Source organism: Lepidochelys olivacea (genome assembly GCF_965140295.1).
Source record: "Lepidochelys olivacea isolate rLepOli2 genome assembly, chromosome: 19".
Lineage (NCBI taxonomy): Eukaryota > Metazoa > Chordata > Testudines > Cheloniidae > Lepidochelys > Lepidochelys olivacea.
This window is the reverse complement of record NC_140429.1, coordinates 10,583,088-10,601,818: the sequence shown is the minus strand read 5'-3', so window position 1 is coordinate 10,601,818 and position 18,731 is coordinate 10,583,088. Positions and strand designations below refer to the sequence as shown.

The window sequence follows — 18,731 nt, the reverse complement described above, 5'->3', positions numbered from 1 at the left end:
CATTTAAATTAAATGTTCAATAAACACCCAATTCCTTATCTCCCACTCTTTCTTTAATAATAAAAAGCCAAAAACTTTGGGTAATAACACACAACTTGAATTGGGAATGTAAACAATGAAATTCGGGAATTTTAAAATTACCTTCTCTATAGCAGTGTTAAGTAAGTGATGTTGCACATATGCCTTATATGAAGACTTATATTTATGAAATTCTGAATGTGCAAGGGTTTGAAATATAATATGAACTAGATGAGATTATCTCATTAGGGCTTCTGTTATGGAATTATTAGGAAAACAGGTCCCATGTGATCCTGTATCTAGGGCTCTTACGTAAGAGAGAACCAAGTAGATTTATCTTCTCTTATCTGACTGCTTCTATGCATTGTATAAGCTTTGTAAGATCAGCTTTATATTTTCATTATATTTTTCATTTACATTTGTAAATTAGCCTCTGTACTTAAATAATAATGCTTTCACCTGTACAACACCTTTTATTGGATAATCTCAAAGTCTTTTATATGTGTTAATTATTTAAGCCTCAACACTCTGCCAGGTAGACAAGTATCATTACCATCTCTGTCATACAGAAGAAGAAACTGAAGTGTAGAGAGAGAGATGAAGTGATTTGCACAAGGTCACCTAGCAAGTTGGTTGCAGAGCTTGCAATAGAACCTGCATTCGCAGGTGCTAAATGTTAGCCCATGCCAATTATAATGAAATGCAAAATTAAATAGAGTATTATTTACTGCCCAATTTTTTTTGCTGCACACATCGGAGGTTGAGAAGAGAAAAGCCACACGATTCCACACTTCTTTGGGTTTGGTTTACAAGGGGATGTGGCAGAGAATCAAGCAGGGAAGGAAGGCTGCATCTCATCTACTTTGCTCAGCTGATCATAAGTTACGATCAGCTGGGAGAAACAGGGAGAGGATGTAAAAAATGTCTTAAAAGCAGAGAGGCAGGCATGCTAGGATATTCTTCATGAATGAAAAAAGCAGTAGGAACCGAGAAATAAATGGATCAGATATATAGGGATAGACTGTAGTAGAGGTACAAAAACATTAATAGCTGTAAAAAGAAAAGGAGTACTTGTGGCACCTTAGAGACTAATGAATTTATTTGAGCATGAGCTTTGGTGAGCTACAGGTCACTTCACTGGATGCGTTCAGTGGAAAATACAGTGGGGAGATTTATATACATAGAGAACATGAAACAATGGGTGTTACCATACCCACTATAACGAGAGTGATCAGGTAAGGTGACCAATTACCAGCAGGAGAGCTGGGGGGGGGCACGGGCGGGGAACCTTTTGTAGTGATAATCAGTAATGCTGCCATTTCCAGCAGTTGACAAGAACGTTCTGAGGAACCGGGGGGAGGAGGGAATAAACATGGGGAAATAGTTTTATTTTGTGTAACGACCCATCCACTCCCAGTCTTTATTCAAGCCTAAATTAATTGTATCCAGTTTGCAAATTAATTCCAATTCAGCAGTCTCTTCTTGGAGTCTGTTTTTGAAGTTTTTTTGCTGAAGAATTGCCACTTTTAGGTCTGTAATCGAGCGACCAAAGAGATTGAAGTGTTCTCCGACTGTTTTTTTAATGTTATAATTCTGGACGTCTGATTTGTGTCCATTTATTCTTCTATGTAGAGACTGTCCAGTTTGGCCAATGTACATGGCAGAGGGGCACTGCTGGCACATGATGGCATATATCACATTGGTAGATGTGCAGGTGAACGAGCCTCTGATAGTGTGGCTGATGTGATTAGGCCCTATGATGGTGTCCCCTGACTAGATATGTGGACACAGTTGGCAATGGGCTTTGTTGCAAGGATAGGTTCCTGGGTTAGTGGTTCTGTTGTGTGGTTGCTGGTGAGTATTTGCTTCAGGTTGGGGGGCTGTCTGTAAGCAAGGACTGGCCTGTCTCCCAAGATCTGTGAGAGTGATGAGTCGTCCTTCAGAATAGGTTGTAGATCCTTGATCATGCGCTGGAGAGGTTTTAGTTGGAGGCTGAAGGTGATGGCTGGTGGCGTTCTGTTGTTTTCTTTGTTGGGCCTGTCCTGTAGTAGGTAACTTCTGGGTACTCTTCTGGCTCTGTCAATTTGTTTCTTCACTTCAGCAGGTGGGTATTGTAGTTGTAAGATTGCTTGGTAGAGATCTTGTAGGTGTTTGTCTGAGGGGTTGGAGCAAATGCAGTTGTATCATAGAGCTTGGCTGTGGACAATGGATCGTGTGGTGTGGTCTGGATGAAAGCTGGAGGCATAGTAGGTAGGCATAGAGGCATTCCAGTATAGGGTGGTGGTTATGTGACCATCGCTTATTAGCACCATAGTGTCCAGGAAGTGGATCTCGTGTGGACTAGTCCAGGCTGAGGTTGATGGTGGGATGGAAATTGTTGAAATCATGGTGGAATTCCTCAAGGGCTTCTTTTCCATGGGTCCAGATGATGAAGATGTCATCAATGTAGTGCAAGTAGAGTAGGGACGTTAGGGAACAAGAGCTAAGGAAGTGTTGTTCTAAGTCAGCCATAAAAATGTTGGCATACTGTGGAGCCATGCGGGTACCCATAGCAGTGCCGCTGATTTGAAGGTATACATTTGTCCCCAAATGTGAAATAGGTATGGGTGAGGACAAAGTCACAAAGTTCAGCCACCAGGTTTGCCGTGATATTATCAGGGATACTGTTCCTGACGGCTTGAGGCTTGAATAAAGACTGGAAGTGGATGGGTCATGACACAAAGTAAAACTATTTCCCCATGTTTATTCCCCGCCTCCCCCACCCCCACCCCCACTGTTCCTCAGACGTTCTTGTCAACTGCTGGAAATGGCCCACCTTGATTATCACTACAAAAGGTCCCCCCCCCGCCCTGGCTCTCCTGCGGGTAATAGCTCACCTTACCAAGCTTATGCTCACGGCTGCTACTCTGAAACCTCAAATAAATTTGTTAGTCTCTAAGGTGCCACAAGTATTCCTTTTCTTTGTGCAGATACAGACTAGCACAGCTGCTACTCTGAAACCTGTCCTTAATAGCTGTGTGGTCTAATGGCCAGTGCATAGGGGCTAGGTAGTCAGGATTTCTGGTTTCTGTGTTCAGATCTGTCACTGTCTCATTATGTGATTTAGGACAACGTAGTCTCCCATTTACCCCATCTGTGCAATGGCTATAAATAATGCTTACCTCTTCATTAATTAATGTTTGTGAAGCACTTGTAGATCCTCTGATCAAGGATGCCATAGAAAGGCAAGTTATTTTGCAAATTCCTCCAGTATGGCTCCAGTGGAGCTGAATTCTGCATGAACAATGTGCAAATATAACTGAGAAAGGGCTTTTGGAACTTGCATAACGTAAGGCTATTGGCTGTTCCCATGAGTTCTAGATTGTGGAATATTAAGTGCATCTTTGTTTGGGATGCTGTGGGAGGGTCTTTTCTTTACTTTCTGAAAAGGAAGTTGGAAGGATGACAGGCCCTAGCTTCATTACGGGCTGCTCAAAGAGAAGAAAGAGGCACAAAGAGAAACAAAGCATTTCCAGAATCTAGGGAAGACAGTGGTCAACTTAGATATACAGTAGAGGTGACTATGTTCATGGCACTAGCTTCTTTTTTCAAGAATACAGCAGAATAAGATCTAGTGTGTTATGACTGATGATATTTGCTTGACTGGATACTTTTAAAGGCCTGTTTGCTTGCTCCATACAGTTGCATTTCTTTATTCTTGCAGATCAAGAAGCTTAAACTGAATTAATTAGGCTTCCTCCTGGTGTGAAGGTAAATGCATGTTCTAAAATCCATAGAGGGTATCTCCAGTGGGTAGTTTGACTCCCCCCATAAAATGTGAGTCATGAATAACTAGTAATCTGCACTGAGACAGTTGCTATGCCTTGATGAATGGAAGAGTATGTTTCTGCACTGTAGGGGTAGCCCGGTGTTCAGATTATCAGAGGTTGTATGGGCAATAGAACTCTACATAGACTTAACCCAGTTCCTCATGATCTCTGTCAGAGGGATTGTGGGTAGCAGGGAACATCATTATAAATCTCTGGAATTCGCACTAAGTTACAACTATTTTAGAAAGCGGGATTCTTCAGCATAGTGGATAGACTCCAGGAGATATTGCCCAGCTATGGTTACTTTCAGTCAAGCTGATTGTGAAATGTCTGACCAAAATAGCAAAAAATTAATTTGGAGCCCATGTCCTAATTGACAAACATCCTATTCTCAGAGTCTAGGGAATTTGCACCTACTTACACAATTACTGAGTGATCTAGATAAAGCCTGGCACCCTTGTGGAGATAGTGCCCAGAGTAACTAGGTCAAATCTTTCTATTTCCAGAAGAGAACCAGCCCAGGTGAGTGCCCTGGACAAGTGTCTCTTTACCTGCATGATCCTAGGAATTGTAACTCCTTTTAAAGTTAATGGGAGTTTTCCCATTGATTTCTGTAGGAGGAGGATTGTTTCTGCTCCTTCTGTAACCAATGGCAAAACTTTCATCATGGTTAATAGTTCAGGAATAGGCCCCTACTCAGGAGCATGTGACAAAGCTCTTCCTATAGCTAAATGTAAAGCCCAGGACTTCCTTGCTGATGAATTTGCTTGTCCAGAATGTATCTAAGCAGAAGTGAGACGTTAACACATTTGGCTGTTCCTGTTCAGACTTGTGATTCATTTGAATGTTCTCTTCTTTCTAGTCATAGATTAGTCAGGTTTATTCTTCGTTGGTTCTCTTGGGTAACTGCCAGACCGTTAGCTCCCCTACTCTGGAGTAAGGATCTATTGAGCAATGTATCCTTCAGTGATAGATACTCAACCTGCAGTTCCTGTAGTCCGGTATTCAACTCTCCTCTTCTGTCTATCTAAACTGCAGCACAGCATCCTGGGAGACGATGCCTATTTAAAACAAAGACCCACTCCAGTGAAATCCAAGGTCCTGAGTCTGCTATGCATGGGACTCTGGTTCGCTTCAGTGGGAGTGTTGCAAGCTGAGAGTTCGAGTTATCCCCATGGTACCTGAGTGCCTCACAAACATTCATGAATTTATCCTCATCACACCCCTGTGAGGTAGGGACATATCATCCTCCCCATTTTACATTTGGCAGATAAATGGGTATATAGTTTTGCCACTAAAACAATGCAAAATTCCCATTGATTTCAATGGAACCTGCAGGCCCTGTGTGTTGTGCCCAGGGACGGGTGGCAGAGCCAGGAACAGAGTTCATGTCAGCTGACTCCCCAAAATCACCTGCTTCACTACAAAGCCTTCCATGTTACTGCCATGGTTTTATTTTACAGGTCTGCTTTTCTGGTGGCACTTTGATTGGATTTAACAGCCAAGAACCACATTTTTTAAAAGGTATTAGGTGCCTAATGATACAAATAGACACCTAGTGGGAGTTTACAAAAGCACCTAGTTGTCTAACTCCAATGGGAGTCAGCATGGGTGGTGTGTGACTGGTTGGCTTGGGTAGGCTAGCCCCAGCCCCACCCCTTCTGCCTAAGGCCACCAGCCCCGCCCCAGCGCCAGGTGGGCAGCGCAGCCCCAGCCCAAGCTGGGGGCCACAGCACAGGGGAAGATGAGCAGCAGAGTTGGGCCAGGAGGGGGATTAGGGGCGGAATGTGGACTGGGCCGTGCCTCGCTGTCTGGGGAGGCTCAGCCTCCCCCAGCCTATGATACCCACCACAAGTGTTCCCTCTAATTTTTTATGTCCATGTGCAAAATGAAATTTGCTATGTGCATCAATGTGGAGGTGATGTGTGGTGGGGGGTTTGGAGTGCGGGAGGGGGCTTGGAGGTAGGGGCTAGGGCAGAGGGTTGGGTTGTGTGTGGGGGGGTGAAGGTTCTGGCAGGGGTGTGGGCTCTGGGGTGGGGCTGGGGATGAGGGGTACTTTTTCAAATCCTATGATGCACCTATCTTTGTCTTTAGGCACCTAAATACCTTCAACAAGGTAACCTTTAACCTTTAATCTAGTCCCAGGAGGCTGTGTAGGTCTTAAGGTTTGGTTAGGTCTGGTACATTGGCTGTATCCTTGGTAGTACTCTCCTTTCTACTTGTACACATGCATAAAAAGTAAATTAAAACAGGCTATACTTTCTCTTAGTTGGCTTTGCTGGTTTGCTTTCACAATGTCCAGTGTTCCTTGGTATGCTTTGTTGCATGAATTTCCTTGCTGTGTTTATTTTATAGACTGTACAGGCTGGAGCTTGAATTCTAGGGAGTTTGCTGAGCGCAGAAGTTGTTTGAATGAGACCACCTCTAAATTCCTGTATGTTTTATGTGTGGTCATTCTCTCTCTCTCTCTGTATTTAGGGGCCCATCACCATGGCACCTCTCCTTCTCCTGCTCCATTAAAGATCCCACGGCACTTTTCTTAAGAGCTGGATTTTGTCCCACTGCCCTTGGCTACCAACTCCCCCACCTCTTCCATTGCTGCTCCTGCTAAATTGGTTAGTCTCTAAGGTGCCACAAGTGCTCCTTTTCTTTTTGCTAAGGGGCTGATACCTACTCCCCAGAGGTGGCCGCATTTCTATATCTGGGATTGTGGCGACTTTAGGGGGCTGGGCCCACTTGCAGGAGGAGCGGCTCCCCTGGATGCTGGGGCTGCCCCATGAGTCCCGTGGGCAGGACTAGGGCCGGGCCGGGCCCGCCCTCTCTCCCTGTCTTGGGGCCGGCGGCAGCGGGACCCTGTGCACTGCTGCTCCCGGCCGGCGGGTGCTGCTGTGGCTGCGGCTGCGCCTCGGCCTCTCCCCGCGTCCTGGGCTCGGCGGTATAAGGCTGGGAGCCGGCCGGCGGGCGGGAGCTCCGGGTCCGAGGCGGGAGGAGCCGGGCTGCGCTGCGGGGACTCCCTGCAACACCCCCCGTCCCTCCGGTCCCCTCTACCCGCAGCGGCGGGGAGCCCCAGGGCGGGCCGCCAGGCAGCCGGCCTTCCCCCGCCGGAGGGAGGGACCTGGGCGAGCCCTTCTCCGGCAGAGAGGAACCGGCTTCTCCGGGGCGCGGGCTGCTCCCGTCATCTCTGCAGCGGGCGGCCCCCGCGGCTTCTGCCCCTTCCCTCCGCCGGCCCGTCTGTCCCCGGGGGCTGCTGCTGTGCCCTCCCGCAGCTCGGGGGAGGGTGTCTCGCACTGCGCTGGGTTCTGCGGGGCTCGGCTTTCCTGCCTGCAGGCTCTGCCGCTCCCCGGGCCAGCGTCCGGCCCGGTTCTGGTCTCGGGAGTTGTTTTATTTTTTTAAATCCACTTTCCAGGGGAAGACTGGAGCGGTCTGTTGGTGGCTCTGTCCCCTCCTCCCCTTCCCTCCCCTCGCGCTTGCTTGTCCTCTGCAGCGGCCCCTTTGCACCCCCCATGAAGCCCTCGGGGGCAGACTTCCTCTGAAATAGCCGGGCTCTCTTGGAGGGCAAGGGAAAGATGCAGGCGAAAGGCTCCCGTGGTGCCCCTTCCCTCCGCGCTTTGCCCTTTTTGTTCATTGTGGCAGCCCTCCTAGGGCTGCTGCCCTTGCTTCACAGCCATGGCTTGCAGCCTAATCCGATGCTGGCCTCTGAGCCACCCCACCACTACCCAGCAGTTATCAGTGGAAGTGAACCTGGGGACTTCACTGCAGCCCCTCTGGATGTCTCCCAGGAGATTCGCCCTCTGACCAACCACACCAGCACTGGGCACGCCAAGTACCGGAAAGCCTTCCCTGTCCTGGGCATTGACTACACCCATGTGCGGATACCGTTTGAGATCTCGCTCTGGATACTGCTGGCATGCCTCATGAAACTGGGTATGTTGGCACCACTTCTCTGCATGCGGTGTGGGTGGAGGGTATGTATACAGTGCCCAAACTTGCAGGCTTAGGAGTTGGGACTCCTGAGTTCTCTTCCTGATGAGTATCCCTGTGATTTCGGGGAAATTGCTCAACCTTTCTATGCTTTCCACTCTGTAAAATGGATATAAAACTTGCTTCATAGGGGTCTTGTAAGATTTATTGGTAAAGGTCTGAGATCCGTGAATGAAATATGGTATAGAAGTAGCAACTGTTGACCATTCTGTTACAAAGAAATTCAGATGGATCACTTCTGTTTCCTTTTACAGCTGAACCTCCCTATTGAGGAAGGATGGTCCAGTGGTTAGGGCGCTAGCCTGCAACTTGGGAGACCTGGGTTTAGTTCCTTGTCCTACCACAGACCGCCTGTGAGATCTTGAGCTAGGCACTTAGTTTCTCGGTGCCTCAGTTCCCCACCTGTACGATAGGGATAATTGCACTTCCCCTCTCTCAGGTGTGTTGTGAGATAAATATATTAATGATTGTGAGGTACTCTAAAAGTTGGGGCGTATAAGTACCTAGATACCCTGGAGAGATGAGTATCCCAAACCGGGTCTGAGGTACTGAGGTTCTGACGGAAAATCTCTCAGAACTTCTGCAGCAGGATTAATACCAGTTGAATTCTCCAGAATGTGACGTGAGCACACTTGGTCCTATTGCATGCCTAGATTTCAAAGCTGGCTTTTGACTCTCAGTGTAGAGGTCAAACTGGCCGCTCTCCAACTTGTGATGTCTGTTTATATTCTGTCTTCATGCCAAGAGTGCAGATGAAGCGTCTGCCTGTTCCTGTTTTGGATGGTCATGGGCAGAAGGAGGAGACCTGCATTTCCTTTATTTTGTTCCTGACTCTTACCATTAATTATTTAAAACCTAACACCTCTAGAGGCTCTTCTGTAGTGCTCTGTAACTTGCTGAATCTTACACCAGGCTCCTATCAGACTCTGAGAGCTAAAAGAAAGATTGGTGCTTGTGCTGGGAAATCTCATGGCTGGCTGTATCTGCCCTGGTTCTGGTGTAACAGACCCCAAGCACTGGACTGATAATTCAGGGCAAACTGCTGATTGCTGCCTGAGATTATAGAAATGTCTTCTCCTCCCCCGCCCCAAAGTTGGTGTGGAAAGGGAGTGTCTGTGTAGACATGAACAGCTTTTAATACTTTCCTGTGGGCCTCTCAACTTTTTGTTTGAATCTAGGGATATAAGTGTTAATCTTTAGGCCCAGAAGACAGAGTGGTTAGAGCAGGTATTGAATCGGGACTCCTGGCTTCTGTCTTCACCCCTAACTCTGACACAAGCTGGGCAAGTCTTTTTAAGTGCTCTTAAATATCCTTAGAAGAAGGTGCCAGACAAATAAGCAATACCGTTGCTTTTCTCTTCGTAGCCATAGTCCCCTCTCAGCTGGCACGTGTTCCATATGTTAAGTAACGTGTAGTAACTGATTTCAGTTACTACACTGCATTTACAGTCTTCCTTACCTCTGTTGGGTGGAATAACGAGGAGTCCGGTGGCACCTTAAAGGCTAATAGATTTATTTGGGGATAAGCTTTCATGGGTAAAATACCCACTTCAGTTGCATCTGAAGAAGTGGGTTTTTTACCCACGGAAGCTTATGCCCAAATAAATCTGTTAGTCTTTAAGGTGTCACCGTACTCCTCGTAGTCTGTATCCACAAGAACAAACACGGCTACCCCTCTGATGCTCTATTGGGTGGGGAAATCAGAAACCTGTATGTGCTGGTAGAAGCCGGGGCAGGGGAGGTTGCTGTTTGTTCTGGCCTTTAGCCACACACAACCCGGTTTCAGTCCTGTTAGTGTGTCTCGAGGCATGCTTTGTGGTTGGTGTGCAAGATGTGAAACTGGTGTTCGCAGGTGAAAAGCACCAGGACAGGCAGCAGAAATACCCTGTAAGGAAATATGATGTGCTGAGGGTGGGAAATGGGGTTAGGAAATTTCTAATTTCCAGTAGGTTTGCTGGCTGCCTTCTTTTGTGAGCATCTTCATTTGTCCGAGTGATCTGTAGTGGCTATGCAGAGGCTGCGACAGGGCAGTTTCTGCAGAACTCTACATTGTGGGTTAGGGCTGTTTGTGCTGTTTTAAGGATGTTTTTAGTCAGTAGCAGAGCCTGTCGCTTCTCACACATCGAAGGGATTGTGAGAGTCTGGGGTACATGTTTTAGGAGGAGAACCAGTCTTGCAGCTTTTCAAGGGTGTCTGAGAACCCATTGCAGGTAACTGAGGTGTACTGTGGAGTGCTGGGGGGACAGCATATACCGCAGCCTAGGTTACCTCACTCCTGTTAGGAATTCTAGCTGTAGAGCAAAGATAGAACATCCTCTTCCATCCCCTTCCTCTTCCTTATTTCCAAGGCTTTTGATGCTGGGTCAGATAACTGTCTTAGTGTGTTTCTGGGTCTTAGCTCATAGTTCCCGTTTTCATCCCTTAAACTAGTGGTTTAACCATATAATCCAATGTCTTCCAAATGAATGAGTTGCTAAGATCATTGCTGTGGTTGTACCTGTTAGAGCAACCTGGCATCTGGGGCCCCCTGGGAGGCCGCGAGCAGGTTTCAGGGCGTCCGCCAAGCAGAACCAGTGCTAGACTTGCTGGGGCCCAGGGCAGAAAGCTAAAGTCCCACTGCATGGAGCTGAAGCCTGAGGCCCTGAGAAACTTAGCTTCACAGTGCCCCCTGTGGCATGGAGCCCTGGGCATTGCCCTGCTTGCTACCCCCTAACTCTGGTCCTGACTTTTATAGTTGCTGTGGCACAGGTGGGCTGTGGAGTTTTTATAGCACGTTTGGAGGGCGCCTCAGAAAGTAAAAGGTTGAGAACCCTTCTGTTAGGGAACATGTCCCTGCTTCTGGGAGGAGCATGCTTACTGGCAGTAGCTTACTCTTCACTCCTTGTGCCACCCCTATAGCTCATGGTGTTCTGGCTGTGTAATTCAGTCTTCAGACAGATAGGCAAATCTGTAATTGTGGGGGCTGATACAAATCAATGCAGTGGAATCTAAAATGACAGGACTTGGGAGTTCCAGGTTTGATTAACCAGACCAAGGATTTATCCTCCAAACCTTTCATGCTTGCTTTCCCCACAGAGCCTAATATGAAGTGAGGGCAGGATCGGAATAGCTAATAGCAATAATGCTTAGCGCTGTATATAGTTCTCTTTATTTTCAAAGCCCTTTGCAAACTTTGACTTATACCTGTGAGAGCCCTGGGTGGTGGGTAAAAATATTCCTGCTATTTTACAGATAGAGAAACCGGTGCAGAGAGTTTGACTTGCCCACAACCACACAGGGAGACGCTCCGGGAGCTGGGATTACAACTCAGGAGCTTCTGTTTTCTAGTTCTGGGTTTAGTCCATTGGACCAGGCTGCCTCTCAACTGAGGCAGGGAGTTGGTGATTGAACAGCTAGTCTGAATAATCATGCCTGGGCTATTGCAGAGCTCCGGGGGACAGGATTAAAATCCTGTGAAGTGCTGTTCTGGATATCTATAACTGGCGGCAATATGGACGGGCTGCCAGTGGGAAAGAAGCTGAAGAGCTTGGGGTAAAAATTAATGGGCCGTTATCACGGTCAACAGACCTCAGCTATTCTGTCACATTCCTCAATCTCCCCCCCCCCCCCTTCCTGATTTTAAAAACTCCTCTCTTAAAGGAGTCCCTTGGGGAATCTTTGTATGGTGGTTTAATCTGTGCCGAGCCAGCATTGCAGGAGCCTCAGCGTCCTAGTTGCTTGGCCTACCAGCCCAGTCTTGAGGCAACCGATTCCTTGGAATCTCAGGCCCATGCACATTGGCTGACCTTGGCGTGCTCTTCTTGTGCCGTGCTTCAAAGAGCAGCTATCTTGCAAATTTCAGTTACCTGCCAGCTTGTGAGAATGTAACCGGCACTAGAAATGAGTGCTAGTGTAACACAAACACACTTGTGGCCGTGATCTCCACCAGCCATGGAGCACCTGAGGCTAGGACTGATGCTGACTTATTTATTAATTAAGAGGCATTTTAAGATAGAATGCTCAGTGAAATGCACCGGAATAGGCTGTGGGGATGTAAGTTGAAACACCTTTTAGGTCCCATTGAACATGCGGGAAATGTGTTGTAACAGTTTCTCTTCACTTGTCTAGATGGAACCATACCATGGTTTAACCATAATAGATTTTGGAAGCGTTACACCCGTTATCTTCATTTGGGAGCTTGGTTATATGGAATTAGTTGTATTAGTGGAAACTGAATTATTGTAACATAATTTGCCATGTGGCGAGTTCAGTTGTGTAGATGGCCTTTGATCACCACCCACTCAGGAGGAGATGGGGGTAGCAAAGCTTCTAACCAGCAATTCTGCCGTGTAAAGAATCCTCCATCTGTGTGAAGCAGGCACAGATGATTTCCCCTGGCTTTCGCACTGAGTATCTGGTAGGGCATTTGGGGTAGAAATTTTAAAACTGTTGCTCACATGGCCTCACTGAAGACAAAAATGGATTCTTGTGCTGTTGATTCACCTTCTCTCCCACTCACCCTTTCATTTTCTTTCACGTTTCTCCTAGGTCTTTCTTTACCCCCTGCCTGCTTACAATGCTGTTAGCTAATGTTCTCTTAGTGCAGCATCAGTTGGTAGTACTAGAACCGCCTGTGACTTCAGAACTCAAGGTTAGAGAGAGGGAGCTGACCTTCAGCGCCAATGCCCCAGGAGACAGGCATGTAGTTCAGACATAAATAAATATCTCCCATTTCCACTGAAATGGAAAGAATGCGCAAGGAATGCAAATAAAGACTTACTAACGAATTGCAGTAATAGTGTCATGGCGTCTCTTTTCAGTGCCAGTCTATAGCAGAATAGCCCAGAGACTGGCAGTCAGGCTTTTCCTCTACCACAGATTTGCTGTTTGGCCGTGGGTAAGTCACTTCACCTGTGTGCCACACTTTCCCCACCTGAGCAGTAAAAATACGTTGCAGGAGTGTTGAGGTTTAACTGTGTCAATCAAGCACTTGGAGACCCCCGTTCTGTTTTATAGAAGTGCAAAATATTACTGCCCTGTGTTGGGAATTGTCCGGGTTCAAGGTGTGGCAGCATGTCAGATCCTTTCTCTCTAAGCCTTCCATGTTGCACTGAAGAAGGCTTTGGATGTGAGCTTACAAAACTTTTGATCCTGCTCCTGGGAGCATCTTTGTCCAAGTCACCTTGCAGGTCTAGAGGGCAGCAGGAGTTACGGCCTTTCGCGCCTCTTCTAAGACGTAGCTCAATGACAGTCAAGCTGTACTCTGTGGGGTGATGCTTAGATGTCTCCTCCATGCTGAGAGTCCCTGGGAGGCAGTACCTGTTGTTGGGTATGCTCTTCCACCTTGTCTTTCTCCCTCTAGCATGTGAGACCTTAAATCACTAGCTGATGCAGCCCTCCTGTTTGGTTGGAGCCTGTTATAATTACTGAGTCATCGCTGGTTTTTCTTCACAGCACTTGGTCTTTCTGAACGTCTGGGTCAGGGTTGTCTGGTCCACAACAACCGCTACACCAGCCTGTCTCTTCAGAGCAGCAGACATCAACCAATACTTCAAAAATATCCATGTAATTGTTAGCTACGTTAAATTAGCTGTAAAGTGATCTGAGCTGAGCATCTATTATTTGGAAAAATAACACTTTGCAGGCTTTCCTCCTGTTCCATGTAGACCTATAGACCCCGTGTTATGGATAATAGTCAGTGTGCTGTAGTGGAATTAAAGACGTTTCTGATGTCTGTTAGGCTAGGCTTCTTGGCCCATTTACAATATGCAGGACGAGATCTATTTCAGTAATCCTATGTTACTGTCTCAGAAATGTCACTAACTTCAGCAGACCGCTTCCTGCAATGGCATCTGATTCCTGCAGCCAAATATTCAGTGCTCTTTTTAATTCCTTTTCAAAGTGCCACATGCACACCTATGACACTGTAACAATGAATAAAAAGGAAGGAGGTTCCTGCCCCAAAGAACTTGCAATTTGAGCTAGGAAAAGGACAACAAAGTGACAAAACACAAGTGGAGTTAGAGGGGGATAGGGTAAAAGATCACAGGATATTTTTGTTAGAGCAACCAACAAGACCGGTATATTTTTGCAATGGATGGGCTTTTCAAAAGTACCTAAATCTCCCACTGTCCATGATTCTAAGGCTCCTAAGTCACATAGGTGCTCTTAACAATTTTACCCTTTGGTTCCACATACCTAAGCCGCTTCTGGAAATGGGACTTGAGCACTTTTGAAAAGCCCACACATTATGAGAAGAGGACCCAACAAGACGTGTGTATTGGTATTTATTGTATCTTAGGATTTTTCAGTGTCTAAGGTTTGAGGATGAGATACCACAGTGGGGAGTGTGGTACAGATACCTACCATGGCATAAGAGGCTGGAGTAGAAACCAGTGTGGGAGAAGTTTGGCTGAAAGACATGAATCAAGAGAAGAATGAGGCTGCATAGTGCGTAGGAGTGGGGAAGGTATTCTGGGCCTGAGGGCAGGCATGCCAGAAGCCACCTACTCACAGGTGGGAGGAGACCCGGGACATTCTGAGGCATGGCAGAGCTTATGCCGTGCAGGCGTGGGGAGCTTTCACTGTTACTGGACTCTGAAACCAAAGATCCAAGAAATGCATCTAGTGACCAGTTTTCTGTCTTCAGACGAGCTCTCCTCATCATGACAGTAACACAGGTTTCTTTAAGAAGGTATCAGTCTTATTCCTAGAAGAATTACTCTTCCTAGAAGAATTTAGGGAGCTGCTCTGAATGTCACCACAAGCTTCTGACCAGGTTGGAAGCAGAGCTGGTTTGCTTGTCAGTGGAATGGTGAGCAATAAAAGAACTGAAGCACAAATTGCTCATGTTGTTGTATTGGCTGAACCAATAAGAGTATCCAGAAAGGAGGCAGGAAATGTGACCAGTGAACAGCAAGCCAACTGCTGCCATGATGCCTATAAGGGACTCGCCGACTGGCCAGAAACTTGAGAGAAAAGTAGTTGGAGACAGTGATACCTACTTAATTGTATGTTTATCCCTCTCCACCATTTTTGTTTGCTCTTGCCCTTGCAGGGCCCCACTGTTTGTCTAGTGAGGCTCTTGGTGGCAGGGGAGTTTGTCCCCATTGACTCCAATGGAGCAAGGCTGATTTACACTAGCTGGGGATCTGGCCCCATTGAAACCGGGACAGGTACATGTCAGAAGGGGCTGGACTCCATAAATTGGCCCTTGCTTAGTTTTAGAACTACCACGTTTGCCATGGGGCCCCTTTGGTTAGAAAGACCCAAACCAGGTTCACTTTGAGATTCCTTGTGCATCCTCGGCAGATTGTTGGAGCCTGGGGGTCTCATCCTGGTCTCGTGGGTAAAGCACAGACTGGGGATCAGGAGAGCTGCGTTCTGTGCCAGCTTGGCTGATTCCCTGTTTCCCCATCTGGACAATCAGGATAATACATTTTCTGCCTGGGTATTGAGGCTTGATTCATGAACATGAGTAAATTAATTCTGAGGTTCTTGTCTGGCTGGTGCTATAGAAGTGCAAATTATTCTTAATTATAATAAACACTCTTTTCAGAAGCAACCGTGTTGGTCTTTCTCGCTTCCTTATCTGTGAGTGATCCTAATGCACACAGCTATTTCTTTCCTGCCTTTTCATACAGTTTGCCAGCGTGACTGAGGTTTGAAAAGGAGATTGGCCATGGCCTTTTTTCTTTTGCTTGTCTGTGTGCTGCTGGAGCCTGGACAGAAGAACGATCCAAACAGTTTCCTTGAGGGAACTGAAGAAAGTACTAATGCAATTAGGGTGTGAGCGGTGAAAAATTCCTCACATGAAATATGGGTTGTTTACAGAGTGGGAAGAACATGAGCAAGTGTGTAAATGTATCCTGTACCCCCCTGGAGAGCACTCCTCAGGGAGCCCTAGTGTCTGCTAAAATATAATCCTTATCAGGCTACACCTCAAGACCACTCAGAAACTGAAGCTAGTGTGGAATGTCCTAGCCTGAAGCTTCCTCTTAATGAACAGGTTGAGGGCAAGTCACAAAACTGCCCAAGGATCTACACTCCCTCCCAGTACGTTTCTGGGTGGAATTCAAGGTGTTGGTATTAACCTATAAAGCCGTAAATGATTCAGGGTTGTGGTTACTAGGGTCACAATAAAGGTAATTAACTGTTGGACCAACTTACCTTGGGACATGGCAGATTCTCAGTCACTTGCAGTCTTTAAACCAAGACTAGATATCTTTAGATATGCTATTGCTCAAACAGAAGTGACAGGTTTGAAGCAGAAATTATTGGATGGGGTTCTTTGGCCTGCATTATGCAGGAGGCCAACCAAGATGACTATAATTCTCTTCTGGCTTTAAAAACTATGAATCTGAGATCTTCTGCCCTACTGCCACAACTGTGATCATCAAAGGCACTTGCGCTAGCATTCCCTAGCAAGTTAACCACTGTTTGAGTGCTGGTAGGTACACTCCAGATAGCATCTCTAAACATGGTGGGTCAGGGTATGAAGGCCAGATTAAGTGGAGAATGGAGCAGAGGGGAAATACCAGTTATCTATTGGCACCAGTACTGAGGGAGGTAATGCTGTTCTCATTGGATTGTAAGTAGGTAGAGATCTTGGATGCTGAAGAAATAATCTTCTTTCAGAGGACCCACTTTTTTCATTTAAGCAAAACAGAAATTCAGCAAGTGTTTTGTTACTGTGTTGAAAAATAGGCTTGCCTTACTGTAACCCATTCCCCCCTGAAACACATCCCTTCCTGGTGTGAAGCTATAGACTTCTCCATAGGAGAGTGGCCCCAAAATGCTTTCGGTAATGTGGTAAGTTCTGAATCTTGTGAATGTAGCTGGTCCAGTGGCTCGGTGAATGGATTGTGGGTACTGAGGGAGGAAACGTTAGAAGCAAACGATAATGAGGAATGAATTACCGCACCAGTGTTGTAAACATTGGATTCTTTCACTCCCCGAGGCTTAATTTGTTCAAATAAAAACTGAAATCCATCAGGAATATACTGTGAGAATGCAGCCTTACTGAGTCTACTTTATGTAGCACTAGTTAAGGAAGTACTCCCCTTCTCCAACCGGTCCCTATGAAAAGGCCTTAAGCACTTGTTTCTTATCTCTTAGGGCAGGGGTGGCCAACCTGGGGCTCTGGGGCTGCATGTGGCTCTTCCGAAGTTAATAGGCAGCTCTTTGCCTAGACACCGACTCCGGGGCTGGAGCTACAGATGCCAACTTTCCAGTGCGCCAGGGGGGGGCGCTCACTGCTCCACCCCTGGCTCTGCCCCAGGCCCCCACTCCTTCCAGCACCCTTGCTCCTCCCCACTTCCCACCAGAGCCTCCTGCACACAGCAAAACAGCTGATCGCAGTGGGAAGGGAGGGGGAGGGGGAGGCACTGGTGGGCGGGGCCACTAGTGGGTGGGAGGCCCTGTGGGGGAGCTAATGGGGGGCTGTTGACTTATTACTGTGGATCTTTGGCAATGTACGTTGGTAGATTCTGGCTCTTTCTCAGGCTCAGGTTGGCCACCCCCATTTTAGGGCCTGAATCTGCTTCTGTTGATTTCAAAGGGATCATAGGGAAAGGCTCCCAACAAGCCCACTTTAGGTACACCAAAGTGAGGAAAACACCCCTTAAAGGAGCAGGGAGGTCTTGACTGTTGACTGACTTTGGAAGCCCAGGATGTGGTCTGCACCCTGCTGTGGTACATTAGGCATGTTGCTTATCCTCCTTGCCTACACGACCGTGTGCTGTACTGTGTTCATGCTGGCATGCGAATGCCTTTCAGTACTGTAGTAACCCCTGTGACTAGCATCACTCATGTGTATAACCACACAGAGCTATATGTTAGAGAAGGCATGGTCAAATAAATGCACCTTGCACTTAGAGCAGAGAGGATGGTAAGGTTTGTGATGGTACTTAGTTCCTATGGGAGTTCATTCCACAGTCTTGGTCTGGCTACTGAGGAAACCCATGTAGTGCCTCCATTTTCCTCCTCTGTAAGATGGATATATTATTTACAGGGCCTTTGCGGCAATTGATATTTGTAAAGTGCTTTGAGATCCTCAGGTGGAAAGTCCAACAAATGCAAAGTATTATTCATAACTAGAAGAAAACAAATGCATTTCCCTCAATTAGGAGTGACTCTCAGGCATCACAGCATCCAGTCTTCTGTGTCACCAGGTAGGCGGTGAAAGTTGCAGTACAATAAGCTCCTGGGGACAGCTCTTGTATTCCCTTTAATGGTGGAAAAAAATAATTTTGCTAGCTTTACCAAGCCCACGAGGGACATGTTTGCTAGAGAAAAATCCTTTCTGCTAATCTGCAGTGGGATTTTTTTTTTCCAGTCTCAGAAATATTCCCAAATTGGCAGTCACTTTTCTGCCATACTAAATCTTAGCGGCAGACCCAAGTGAAGTGGCAGTTTATGAGCCTGATGCATGAGGTTCCAGCAGCACAAACCTCACTGGCATACTCTTACGCAAATATAAAAAAAGGAAATGAAGGTCTTTCTCTTTGGGAGGCCTCTTTCCATTGCAATCTGAATTCCTTTGGGTTTGAAACTTTAATTCTTTTTTGCATAACCCAAAGACTAAATGAATGGAGCCAGTAGTGATTCTGCAGGTCACCTGTGTGTGAAACTGAACTGGCTCTCTCCTAGGATATGTGTGTACCGCAATCATGACGTGTGAATGAACGCACCTTGAGCCAACATACCCAAGTTAATCTAGCTGGCTCAGGTCCAAAACCAGTGAAGACACGTCAGCGCAAGCATCAGCGCAGCCTAGCCCTGCAAGAAATCGTCCAGGGTTCCCGGCAGGTTTGTACAGCTCATGCAGCTGCAGCATCATTGTTCCAGGACCCAGGCCAGCTTGGGTATGTCCATTAGAGCTGCAGTCGTACCCTGTGATTGCAGTATAGACATTCCCTCCAGTGTGTGCTGCTGGGGATGACT

The 18,731-nt window shown here is 46.9% G+C and overlaps 1 protein-coding gene across 1 annotated transcript in view; it reads left to right on the top strand.

The window, feature by feature from the left end:
• The first annotated feature begins 6,768 nt into the window (after nucleotides 1-6,768).
• Nucleotides 6,769-18,731, top strand: part of SLC9A1 (solute carrier family 9 member A1) — a 56,439-nt gene continuing 44,476 nt past the window's right edge. The window contains exon 1 of the mRNA XM_084609623.1: nucleotides 6,769-7,751. Coding sequence (XP_084465749.1) covers nucleotides 7,394-7,751 — 358 coding nt within the window. The 5' untranslated portion in view covers nucleotides 6,769-7,393. The remainder of the gene's footprint in view (nucleotides 7,752-18,731) is intronic.